This window comes from Trachemys scripta, chromosome 3 (assembly GCF_013100865.1).
Source record: "Trachemys scripta elegans isolate TJP31775 chromosome 3, CAS_Tse_1.0, whole genome shotgun sequence".
NCBI classification, from domain to species: Eukaryota; Metazoa; Chordata; order Testudines; family Emydidae; genus Trachemys; species Trachemys scripta.
In genome coordinates this window covers 47824311-47837442 of record NC_048300.1, presented here as the reverse complement: position 1 = coordinate 47837442, position 13132 = coordinate 47824311, and the positions used below count along the sequence as shown (strand labels likewise).

At 47.7% G+C, this 13132-nt stretch overlaps 1 protein-coding gene across 2 annotated transcripts; it reads right to left on the bottom strand.

The window, feature by feature from the left end:
• Positions 1–1637: 1637 nt before the first annotated feature.
• HLX (H2.0 like homeobox) lies at positions 1638–6149 on the bottom strand. Of its 2 annotated transcripts, XM_034764622.1 has the most exons (4): positions 5319–6149; positions 4567–4746; positions 3877–4061; positions 1638–2539 (listed from the first exon to the last, which is right to left on the bottom strand). In XM_034764622.1, the coding sequence occupies exons 1-4, from the start codon at positions 5869–5871 to the stop codon at positions 2192–2194; spliced, it is 1266 nt and encodes a 421-aa protein (XP_034620513.1). In that variant the 5' UTR covers positions 5872–6149; the 3' UTR covers positions 1638–2191. The 2 variants fall into 2 exon arrangements, with proteins under 2 accessions (XP_034620513.1, XP_034620514.1); XM_034764623.1 differs by lacking the exon at positions 4567–4746.
• Positions 6150–13132: the final 6983 nt, after the last annotated feature.

The following is a 13132-nucleotide window of genomic DNA, read 5'->3' as shown; positions in this document are numbered from 1 at the left end:
AGAAAGCTGCTATCACTTTATTATCTGCATGGATTTATGTCTTGCTACTTTTGTGTGAAATTATTGGCCCTTTCCGATCTGTTATATCTCTTCAGTTCGTTTTGCTCTGCTGGGCCAAGACACCGAAAATCTCGCTCTGTTTGCTTAAGAGTTTCACCTTGAGAAGGGACAAAGTGTTTGACCCCCTTAGCTCCATCTCAGAGCCATCTCCAGATCACGAGCGGGCACTGATCGCTTTTCAGCTCTTCATCTTAAATAGGTGTCACATTTGCAGAGCCTGGCGCCTTGCGGTTGGATTCCGCCTCTCGCACTGGCTGGAAGGCCAATGACTTTAGTAGCCTACTTCCTGTGGGTGAGATCAGAACTAGGCCCTATCCTCCAGTATCTACTGCACCCGGGCAGTCTGACAGTAGAGGTCATTGCTAAGATTAGACTGTGCATGGGAGCCTAATGCCATCTCACTGGGAAATGAGTATGGTCCCTCCCTAGTCCTGATTTCTGCTTGATTCGCCATTTGGGTAAGGGGGGGTTCAGGGTACCTCAATGAACAGCCAGCCTCAGTGTTCCCTCGCAGTGATGAGCTTTGGGAAAGGGGAGATTTTTGGCCCCCATTCCCCTTTTCGAAGAGAAAGATGATGCGGTAGATTAACCGAGAGGGCTGACTGGAGCCAGCTGATCTCAGCCTGGGCCCTGCCTGGAAATGGACAGAGTAGCGCCCGGGGAGCACCTCATGTAATAGAAAGGAGAGGCCCGTGACAGCCCCCCAGCCCGACACCACTCACAGTGCTTTCCCCTCAGGCTAAGGGCGAGATTGTAGCACGCACCCATTCCAGACATCCCCTCACCCCATCCACACCCAGGGTCGTCCGAGTGCACAGGCCAGAAACTCGTGCTGATAAGAAACCCAGAGAGGAAAGAGCCTTTTGCCACATTAAGGGGGGCACGATCCAGTTTCCAGTGGAGTGTTGGCCGCTAACTTTAATGAGATCAGCGTAAAATACTCTTTATGTCACACACTCTTCTGGCCCTTCATATCTGTAAAAGAGCCATCCCTTAAACAAAACTCTCATGGACTTCAACCGGGACGGCGAGGAGTTCATCCAGGCTCTGAAAAGCGTCAGAGTAGCCTCGGTTGGCTATTCAGACCCATCTGTGAATTGGATACAAAGTATCAATAAAATGCATACATGTACAGTTTAGAAACAAAACAAAACCCAAGCAATCCACATCCCCTTCCTGGGCGTTTTGTAGCAATAGTGTTTCCATATATCCTCACATACATGATTGGAAGGAAATGCAATTTGTTTGCTGGTCCAAGCTCTGATTAAACTATGCACAAACACCTAATATATGCCATGTAATATAGCTTCATCTAGGCAGGACTTATGGTTCAATCAGACCTTACATTTTAAAAAAATCATTTAAAAAAATCGACGATCCTAATTAGTAAGATTCTCATCTACACAGCTGGAAAATTAATCCGAATCTTTTAATCGGATTCATCTACTTAAATTGTGAACATGTTTAGTGTCTTTAGTATTATGGAATGATGAATGGACCATATCGTCATTCAAACTCTCCCTCTTGCAAGTTGAACCAACCCAGCCAGACCTTGTCCTGTAACAAACTAGACAGGGTTACAAACCATAGCAAACATTTTATTTACAGTATTTTTTTTTGTTCTCAGTGCAGTATTTCTTGGCCGGATTATACGAAGCAACACATGGCAATGGATGAGGAGTGCGTTGGTAACATATTCACATTGTAAATTGTTTGATGGCGAGGTTGAAAGGTGGCAGTGGGGAGAGGGGGGTACAGAGCAGTCTCCGAGTCCCTCGCTTGGCTTAGACAGGAAAAGCTCCTCCCGCAGAGCTGGTCAGGGCCGCGAGCCGAACCACACGGAAAGTCGCTACAGCTTTCTAAGCGAGGGCTGCTCTGCCGTGGGTTGTCTAGCTCGCCCTAGTATGTACAACACAAGGGGTAGGCGCTTCAGGATCGTCCCACCACACAGCCGAGCAGTTCCCCTCCCTCCGTACCCCGTTGATCTCGGGGATTTTCTGCAGGGGAGGGCCTGGGGGCTGCCCGGCCTGGGGCTTCTCCGGCAGCTCGGAGTCAATAATATAAATTAGCAATGGTCCTGTACAGCGAGTCTCTGGGCTCCGCAAAGCCGGGTGCTCCTCCTGCTCCCTCTCTATAGGCCGCCCAGCTGCGCAGGCGGCGGCTCGGGGCTCTCGGAGCCGGCTGGCGGGGGCGGTGCTACAGGCAGGTCCGGGCTGCCTGAGGACTTGATGACACTGGTTTGGTGCAGGGCCGGATCGGCGCCCTCAGTCCGTTCCGTGTCACTGGGGGTCATATCCAGAGACTCCGAGTCGCTGCTCTCGCTCTCCGCTTCCGAGCGGCTGGGGCTCTGCTCACGCTCCCCCTCGGCGGCGGGCAGCGAGCCGGGCTTCTCGGTAGGTTCTTTCTCCTTCTCCTTCTGGGCCTGGGCTTCCTTGGAGTGTCTCCATTTCATGCGCCTGTTCTGGAACCAGACCTTCACCTAAGAGACACAACAGAGACCCACCCGAGATCAGTGGGCGGGCTGAGACACCCCAACGTCCGCTGCCCCCGCCGCCCGGCTCCGCTGTCCTGCGGGGACATTCTCCCAGCGCTCCCCGGGCGCACTCAAGCAAGAGTTTGCTGGGGTCATTTACAAGAATTGGCATTAACTGTTTCTTTTTTCATACTTCTGCATTTCCCCACCAATTTGTTCCGAGCGCTCCAGTTGTTGCACTGACCAGCAGTGGCATGGAGAGATGTATCTCATTTTACTGCGCGTTATTCTAACGCCCCTTCCCCCAAAGATTAGTTTATCTTTAAATATAATACTAGACCTACATCGACACTTTTTCTACTCTATCTGTAGCATGCATGTAGCGTGTATATATGATATAATATACCATCTATACCGTCCCCCGGGAGGTGGTGTGAATTCACAGATCTAGACTCATATTAAAAAATGTGCTGGGAAAGGAAATCTAGACAGCCAGATGTCCAGAGAAAGAAACTATTTTCTATCTGGATTTATAAATTGGGAAAGACTCTTGTGTGAGCCCTGCTACCTCCATAACAGCATTTAGAAAATGCTCAGAGTAACTATGCAGAGCTGGGATAAAACAAGGCAGCCAAAATGCCCTCATTCTTCTCCGACCGAAAAATATTTTAGCTTTGTACGATTTTTTGTTGTTGTTATTTGTTTGTGGTGTTTGAATACAAGCGGTTTTTTTCTTCTTCTTCTTTTTCGTCCAGGAAACCAAATCTTGCTCAACAGACCGCAACGTTATACAATTCTATGTACTGTGGGCCATCAGTAGTGGAATCATTACTTAGTGGCGTTTAATGATTCCGTTTGAAAAGGAGTTTTCACTTCCTCAGAACTAAGGATTTCATAATCCAGAAAGAGAGAATTAAAAAAAAAAATCTTGTGCTCTCTCGTTTATCTCCTTCGAGAAAAAACTGCCTCCTACGGTGAATTGCACTTCGATAAAGTTCGTAATTACCATCTCCCACGGCCTATTTGCTTTCTTGCTCCTACTTTTCTGCATTTGCCAAAACAAACGCACAGGGCATGTTGACATAAATCTCTGGGCTATAGGGATTTTTCTCTGCTAGAAGATGCATACTTGAATACAAACACATGAATTTGCAGATTCACTGTAAAAATAGGTTGAATAGCTGAACAAATTCACCAGCATTCCATATGCCACCTGCCCAGGTTTTAAAATGACCCATAACGCAGGGAAAGGGGGAGCGGGGGACACAAATTAATCTACATTTGCCCGATCGGATTTAAGAGATGGGAGGAGAGGAAAACAAAAAACTCAAACAGGCTCTTACTTGGGCATCAGTCAGTCCCAGCATCGCTGCAAGTTGTTTTCTGTCCGGTTTCGTGACATATTTCTGAATTTCAAATCTTTTCTCTAAACCTTTCCTCTGTAGATTGGAAAACACAGCTCTGGACCAGGAACGTTTTCTTTTGTACGTTTGAGGCAATGTGTCTTTAGTTAAAACTGCATAAGGACCTGTTGATTTGAAAAGAGGGAGAGAGAGACAAACCGCGTTATTTGTATTTTTGTATGAAGAGAAGTTTTAAATGAGTTTCAAATAATAGATGGACTGATGCCTGCCGGGAAGGCCCTATGGAGACCAACTAAATGCCACCTAAATATTACAACTTCACATTTTCTCGTTAATTTATTACATCTTTTTTAAAAGTCAGGCATGTTTCTTTCCCCCCAGCTGTTATTTTCACTAACTAGCAGTATAATTTGTGATCAGTTTGTTGGACGCATTGTCCTCCCCACATACAGCCCACCTCCAAGATATTCGTTGTAGATGAGATGTCAAGTGTGATCCTCACTAAAAAAGAGAAACTTCAGGTTTCAAGCATCCGCCAAATCTCTTTTGGGTAGAGCTCCTATGGCTCGATATAGATCCACAGAGGGCCACAATCAGCTGTCTAGATTGTCCAGGCCCTGTTGATAACTGACTTGTGCCAGGGATGGATTTAAGAGGGAGGGTTTGTACCTGGAAAAGTGTCTTGAAACTGGTGCTGAACTGAATTCCTTGAGTTTGTGTTTAAGGGACCCAGAATAGTAGAGGCCTCGTTAATGGGATCTAGAGACGCGAAGAACTGGCCGGCTGAAGGCTGCAAGGTGGGGAGATGAACCCCAGTTTGGCGGCTTGTAGTTAATAAGGAGGTCAGATCTGTGAGCACAGGAACAAGGAGAGCTCTGTTATATTGCAATATAAATCCACACACCTTGAAGCTTCTAATGAATTGATCTGATTCATCTAAAGTGTATGTGTGGGAGTTTGGACGGGGGGGGCGGGGGTGCAGTTACTTTTCTACAGTCAGATACAGATAATGAAGAGCGTGGGCAGTGGGGAAATCACACTTTCGAAGTGACATGGTAGGAACGTACAAGCCAGGGAACTTTATACAATGGTTTCCCTCTGGAGGTGCAGTATTTTCCTCTAGCACCGGAGTTCCTTTAATAGATTTACTCGTTGTCAGCGTGTTTACACACTGCATGAGGACCCGGACTGCAGGAAAAGCCTTCCAAAATGTGATCTACCCTCTGCGTACAATCTTTAGGGAGCTGAGAGCGATTGTTTCTAAAGCAGTGTAATCTCAATGACAGGCTTTTACAGGACACGGGACTGTAGATTAGTGTTAAAGGAAACTGCAAACAAATAACACTACATTGATAGTAGTGATTTTTTGTAAAGGTTAAGACTGGCTACAAACGGACAGCGAGAAAAGCTCAGATCTCTACCTCTTAGCGTGTTGCTTTCCTTGACTTTGGGGTCAAACTCCGCGGACAAAATGCGATCAATCCCAAATTTCAGATCTTTGCTGGAAGGAGCCGGCGCCGGGCCGTTGTGCGTTGGGTTTCCATGCAGCCGGCCCGGGGTGGGGGTGCCGCCGCCGCTGCTGGCGGCTCCCGGCGATCGGTGCTGCTGGTGGTGGTGGTGAGGGTACGCGGCAGAGAGCGGGGAGAGCCTAGCTGGGAAGCCGGCGGGGGTGTCCGGGGCCACCACCGGGGTGGGTCTGAGCGGGGAGCCGGCGGGGTGGAACTGAGCGTGGGGATGGACCGCTCCCAAGTGAGCGGCCAGGCCGGCGGCAGACGCTCCGGACAGGCTCTCGGCCGCCGCCACCTCCCCCGCCCCGGCGTGCAGGATGTCTGCGATGCAGAAGGAAGGCTTCTTCACCACGGCGTGATCCAGCGGGAAGCAGCCGCCCGCGCCCGGCCCGGACGCGGAGCAATACGCCGCGGACCACAGGCTGAAGTTCGAGGCGTAGAAAGGGGCCAGGCCGGCCGTGTACATCCTGGGGCCGGGGCGCTGGGCCGGACGAGGCTCCGCCGTCGGCTCTTTCCCCCGGCCGGAGGGAGCGTGCGGGCGGGCGGCTGCCCCCGCACTGGGGAGCGGCGGGTCTCCTCCCGTGCAGCCCGGGAGCTCAGCGCAACGGTGCCGCCCGCCTTCGGTGCATCCGTAGCAAGCGGGAGAGTGGGGCCGCTCCTCTCCCTGCAGCGCGCCCGGCCACTCGGAGGGGGAAAAACCCACCCCAAACAAACCCCCTGCTCCCCGAATCCAGCCCGCCTCCTCCCGCGGAATGGGCAGGGGCGCCGCTGTCAGCAGCTCGGCCGCCTCCGGCCGCTCATTGGGCAGCCGGCAGCCACTCAGGGCCGAGGGGTGGGGGCAGGCGGTGGCTAGCCACGCCGCGCAGCGCAGCGCTGGCTGCGAGCCCCGGGGGAGCGATCGCTGCACTTGTAGCTCGCCCGGCCCCTCAGCCAGGCGCCGGGCCAGGGCTGAACTGAACTTTCCACTCTGTCTACCTAGCTCCCCTTCCCCGACCCCCCCGCCCTGAACGGGGCACTGGCCACGCCGCGGTATAGACTGCCCGATCTTCCCTGTCTTGGCAGCGGTGGGTGGATAAATATTAATCCATATACAACTCTTATGTATGCCCCTTCCACCCCTGCGGGGTCCTGAATGGGGGAGAAGATGCAGCTACAGTGCAGAGCTGTCTCCTCCCGAAGCTGAGTTGAAAATTCTGCTATAAACAGGACTGTTTCCCCGTCCCCCTCCTTAAAATGGGCTAAGGAGCCGAAAACTCTTGAGTGTATATAGTGCTGTCCTCTTCTCCCCCCAACCTCCCTAAATTCTGCTGTATTATTCTACACACAGGACTGTCAAGCTGTAACAGATTGGCTTAGCGATATGCTTTAGTTACCAGGTATGATTGCAAAATGTTTCATTCACACACACCGTAAAATCCTTCATAAGGAGAGCTAAAACCTGCCTTAAAATCGTTTCAAATTAAAGACGTTTCTTTCCAAACAAGTGAGACTCGGCCGGTCTGTAAGAGAATGCAGATTTAATAGTAAGTGCAGTGTAGGTACTTACGTGAACACTGCCCTGTTGGCTCTGGGCTTCATATAAATAATAGCGATAGGTCTCGGAGACAATGGTACTAACTACTTTTTTACTGCATACTTTTGTCAAGAATGTGCTTACACTTTTCTATTTGCTTTGTAAATTCACCGTAAAGACTCGTTGAGTATTTTGTAAACACAGCAAACCAAATAAAACAAATATTTAGGAGAGAGAAAATAAGTAACTACATTTTCTGCAGGGCTTTACTAACAAGGTTTCAACGTAACTGATGTTTTGTTTAATATAAAAATTTCCACCTATGGGAAGATATTTTATTTTGTACAGCATCTTCATATACAAGGATTTTTTTAACCGTTCCTATGCATTTAATGTTCAGCAGTCAGGTTGTTTGTTTGTTCGTTTAAAAAAAAACACATAGTTTGCAAAATTCCGAGAGTTTTCGGTGGAAAGCAAGAAATTCAAACATTTTCTCTTTCTTTCTTCAGGTCTGAAAATCCAATGCAGTCGTGAAAAAAATGAAATCACCTGTAACCTTTGATGGTTATATTTCTCAGCCAAGTGCCAACATAAATCGCTTATGTGAATTCATGTATGCATACACACCTCTTTATAGAAAACAACTCAGCATTTATTTTAATGAGGCTAAGCAGAATAATAGAAACATGATGAATTGTGAAGATATACCCGGAAACTAAAGGTAGTCGGGGAACGGAGAATTAGATTTCAACATTTCATATTTTTAAAAATGTAAAGATTTGCCGGGAAGAGGCTAAATCCCATCCATTTCATCTTGTCAGATGCCCTTAAAGCAAGTCTGTTAATTTCAGCCAGACGAAATTGTTATCAATCTATTTTAGAAAAGAATAAAGAAGTGTGTTTCTTCAATAGGATCCCAGCCATGCACATGACAGTATCTCGTAAAAAACTCTGTTCTTTAGTCTGTTCACCTCACGGCTGCTGAACCTACTTTAGAGCACGCATCAGAGAACGGGTTTTTTCTTTTCTAGACACAATTACTTGTAATGTTTCACTTTGATTCTGATCTACAGATAGGGCACTTTATCAAGAAGCATCGTAATAAAAGGACAAAGTTCATTTCTAAATGAACTAATCTGGGGGGAAATCCTGGGAAACCTGTTCATTGAAAGATCTGTTCAAAGCGAAATATTCCAAGGCAACTTCACGACACAGCTGCAGTTCTAGTTCTAGTATTTATCAAACACATTTAGCAAACGCTTACCATTAAAGTCCTAGGATTCAAATGGCAAAGGTTGTGTTTTACTACTGTGCATCGCGATAAAGTGCCGAATATGTACGATCAGAACCAAGGTTGGGCTTTAAGAGTGGCAACAAATAAGTGTCCAGGAAAGAGAAACCCTTTCTCTCCCGATTGCTGCGAAGTAGGGAGTGCAGCATTGAGGTGAACAGAGAATAACGCTTCTAAGAGAGATCTTCATACATGGGCATTGTTTGGGAGTGTAACAAGGCGTACGCTTGGTTTTTCTTTTCTAAAATGCATTGTTCTGGCTGGCAGCAGCACTCCAGGATCGTAAGGCTTCTCTCTAGAAGTAACTCAGGCATGGGGTTGAGTCTGCAGTTTCTGTCACTTGATTTAGGGCCCGATCCCTCGCCTCCTCCATTGGTCTGGTTCCAGCCACTCATCTCAGCTCCCGCCCACCATTCCCTAATTTTGTTTCCCGTCTCCTCTCCCTGGATGTCGGGAAGGCAGCGAGTATATTTAGAAACCTGGAATTCCAAGAGAAGAGTGAGCAGCCCCCAACTCAACCTGCTTTGTCTGTATTTTCCGTAGGGGGAGGAGGGGCCGGTGCTTGGGCTTTATCCTTTAAGGACAGAAATAACACGAAGGAACAATCTAACCCCTTTGCAGCAAAGCACTTGACCCTGGGCTGGGCCTTAGGCTGCGCGGATTGGGACGATGGGGGACACTTGAGTGAGGCTTGCTTGGGGAAAGCAGGTGCAAAAATCCCCCTAGGACTCTATTCCAGAGGCAACAATCCGGCTGCCTCCTCCTCCGAGGGGATAATCCTTTAGTCCAGTAACTAGGAGATCACCGGCCCAGCGGCCAAATTCCTTCCACCCACTAGAGACAAGAAGGCCCCTTTCCAGAGTCAATAATCCCCCCCCCCCCAGCCCGTTGCAATGACTATCCCTTGTTGGGCCAGCCCAGCCGGGGACAGCCAATTCTCCTGTGTGCGGGCAAGACGCTACAGAGAAGAGGATACCCCTGCCCTTTCCCAGGGAGCATGATGTCTCGGTGCGAGGAGGCCCCTAACCCGAAGTATTAGCTCCCTTCTCCCATGGGGAGGGACTGTGGTCACCCCCCTTTGCTCGGGATCAACAAGACGCCTGGTCCTGGGGAAACCCTCCTCCGCTGGCTATACCCTACCCAAGAATAACAGGCTCCCTACTCATAAACCAGAACCTCCCCCTCCTAGGGAACCCATCCCTGCTCAGGGATAAGGAGACACGCACACACCCATGTCGGGGGGGGGGGGGAACGGACAACCCCTCCTTCTCTTGCATACAAGCAAGAAGGCTGCAGGAAGCTCAGGACTCACTGAAGTTCAGGTCATCTCCTGTTTTTGATAGGCTCCAACTCGGACTAAATGAGCGGATATGCCTGCGAGATTTGTCCCAAAAATAGAAGCGGCTTTAGTATTTTAGGATACAGCAGAAATCCTTATTTCTTCCGGCGAAAAACTTTATAATGAGCGCGAGCACTTCCCTTTTCAATATTTGTGCAACTTTATCTCGACCAGCAAGTTGCTCTGGTGACGCAAATCCGCCCTTGTGCATTACAGCTACAGAAATAAATGCAAGGAAATCAATTCCCTTCTAGCAATGAAAACATAAATATGCAGCTGCGACTTTCCCCTTTAATCTTGCTTTTCCGAGGCACTCTGCGAAGGACACAAATGAACTAAGAAGGGACCTGCTCAGCCAGGATGCTGAGAACTTCTTTGAGGAACGAAGTCTTGAAAGACGTTTTTGAGGGTGACAGGGGTGGAAAAAAGCAGTGATTAAAAATTAAATAATCCAAACGGTTCACGCCTCCCTTCCCCGCCCCTAACAACAGACAAGATAATTAACATAATGGCAACGGCGTGTCTATAAAATATGCACAAAATCTCCAATCCCTTTACATTAGACAAAAACAGATTAGATTGGGCAAAATTGCATTTGATTAAGGAGAAAGAGAGATGCAGATCTGTAGAAGTGCCTTGGAGTTAGAAGTCCGTCTACCCAATGTATGCGTGTGTGTCTAGCTACATAGCTATACCTTCATATCTGGTACCCATATGGATTATCCATCGATTTATGCGTGTGCTTCTTTCTACCCTCTCCAGGCAATTTTCTTTCTCTATCTCCACATGCACGTATTTATTTCATGTTATATGCATACGTGTATGTGTAAAACTCTCTGATTCACACAGAAACCCCGCTATGGGCACTGTATAAGAACCTAGATAGATGGATCTTTCTAGCCAGTATCTCTGTCTCTCGGGATCTGGTATTCTAGTGTCCCCAAGAGGAAGGACGAATAAAGAAAGCAGGAAATAGTATTACACGCAGGTAGTTTTGAAGAGAAGGAGAAACCGAACCATGACGGGAAAGATTAGTGGCTGAATGTGCAATTATATGCCACGTGCTTGACTTTCCCAGAGCTACAGTACAGGAGTCACCGATTCAGTGTTCTGCTAGGGCCAGGCAGACAGCGCAGGTCTGGGATGCATTGGTTTGACAATTGTGTCACGGCTATCAAAATAAAACTCGAAAACGCCAGGGCTTGTACCAAAGACCTGTTGGGGCGACTTTATTTTGGTCACAGTAACTGTGCTGCTGCTCCTAATATCTCTTCCAGCCCTGTGTTTTCATTTCTTCCCATTCCCTCCAGTTGCTTTTTAGCGGTTCGATCGCTGCCCATTGACCCAGATTTTTCCCCCTTCTCTCTCTCTTTTAAGGTCACATTATTCCAACTCCACTCCCCCGCCCAGTCCCTGGAACAAAATGCATGGAAAAGCCTTAGTCACCCAGACACAACAATCTAGGGAAAAGGATGCAAGAGTGGCCCAGCTTACCAGAAACGTGCCAGTGAAATCAGGTGCAGCTGAGCGCTGTAGGAAACGTGACATTCATCGCGCCCTCGTATCCCACAACACCAAGCACTAATCAAGCTGGCTCCCAACGCCCATTCACTCCCATTGATTCCACTGGGCGTTATACCGGGCAGTCTCTCCCATAAGCACTAATTAAGCCACCCTGGCATTTCTAGCACTATCTTCTGTGTGGGCATTTGATGCCAGTCACAAGAATAATCAGAAGCCAACACTCGTGATGGGGTAGTGTTGTACGTGCAGTAATACATCCCCGCTGTGCTTTGGAAGCAGGTTCCTTTGTTACTGTTGTTTAGTAATAATGCATTTTACTAATACAAATAAATAGTTCTACTTGTTTGTCCGGGCAGAGGGGTGTCTCTTATTCCGTGTCTGTATAGCACTTAACACAGTGGGGCCTGATCTAATTGGGGCTTCCAGTCTACCCTCATATAAATAATAAACAACGATTCATGCTGATTCTTCCTGTTTTCTGTTTGTTAAGCGGAACTTTTGCATCACCGACTGAAGTTCTGTTTGTTGGTTTCTTTGAGTGGCGCTTGAAACACTGCTCTGAAGTGGTTTGATTACCCAATCCTGAGTCAGAACAACCTTGTATGCAATAATCATCCCAGCTTTCATCTGGCTGAAGAAAACGACAGTAAATTGCTTGAGCCAGAACCAGTTTAAGGGACGAGTTGGGTTTTTTCACCCCATGGTCTCGAGGAGCTTGTTTCCTAATTGCCGACGGTCTGGATTTTAGATGGTTTGTGATTCTGCAGTTGTTTGAATGTTACATCCCGCTCCCAGGGATACCCGTTTATAACAAAGCCATTACAAAGCCAGCACCACTCCGAAAGAAATCGGAGTCAGTAATAGACCAGCCGCAGTTCGACAGCCAGTAACCACCCGTAGGAGCCGTAATGTTAGTGGGAACAACAATGCTCCGAAATACGCTTTATTGTGAACGTGTGGCTAGCATAAGGATTTGCTGCAACGGGACAGCAGCGGGCCGCCGGTTTATCCCTCAGAGCCAGTCTCTGGAAAATCTGTTCTCTGGCGACACCTGCTGTCGAGCTGTTAAAACTAATCTAGCTGCAGTTCTAAAAGACCACAACTATGCCTGCGAGGTTTCTTTTAATCTTGCTGAAACAGAGGGTTTCTATAATTGGCTTTGACAAACACCTGTTTCCTGCACAACAACAACACCGCCACCACCACGAAAAGGGCATTTCCTTAAGGTCTAAACAGTCTGGACAGAGGAAGATCCTTTGGTTCTCTGCATCATAATTCAAGTTTATTAGATGTTAATAGGATAATTCGCCAGAGCCGAGTTGCAGTCAGGTTAGCAGATGATGATGAGATGGACATAAAGCAAGAGATCTTTGATATTCCAGTGATTTGTTATAAACCTCTTCTCTCGAGTCTAATTGCTACTTAGAAGCAAGCAGTTGGTGTTTTCCAGCAGTGTGGGCAATAGACACTGGTTATTTCTGAAAGTGAGCAGCCAAAGCTGGCACTTAGAAGTGTGTGCAAGAGCAGTTTGCAGCACAGGATAAACATAATTTGGGGTCTGATTTTCCTCATTAGTGTAAATCGTGCATAACTCCATGGAAGTACAAGGAGCTATGCTAGGCCCATTGTATTTAACTCCAAACAGAGTAGGCAAAGCCCACTCTGAGGATCTGCAACTGAAAGGAGGCCACAAGAATAATATTGGTGAAGAGGCAGCTGGATTATTTCTGAAAATAAAATATTTCCCCCAGCGAATCACCCGTCTGCCATGTTCACCATGCAGGAAAGACAAGACGCTGTTAGCAGTATTTTTTCAGAACCACAAATGAACGGGGTGGCTACATTGGAAATCTCTTGACTTTTCCTCTTCACTGTTTGATATAATATTTCATTCTTTAGTTATAACTTAATTTGCTGGATGCCAATGGAATGGTCTGTGCTGATCAGAACATAGAGGAAGACATGGTAACTGATCTAAACAGCGATGCAATATCACTGAGACCCAGACAGAGTCTGAGTCTGCTAATACCAGGATAAATCCATCTACTTCAATTTACATC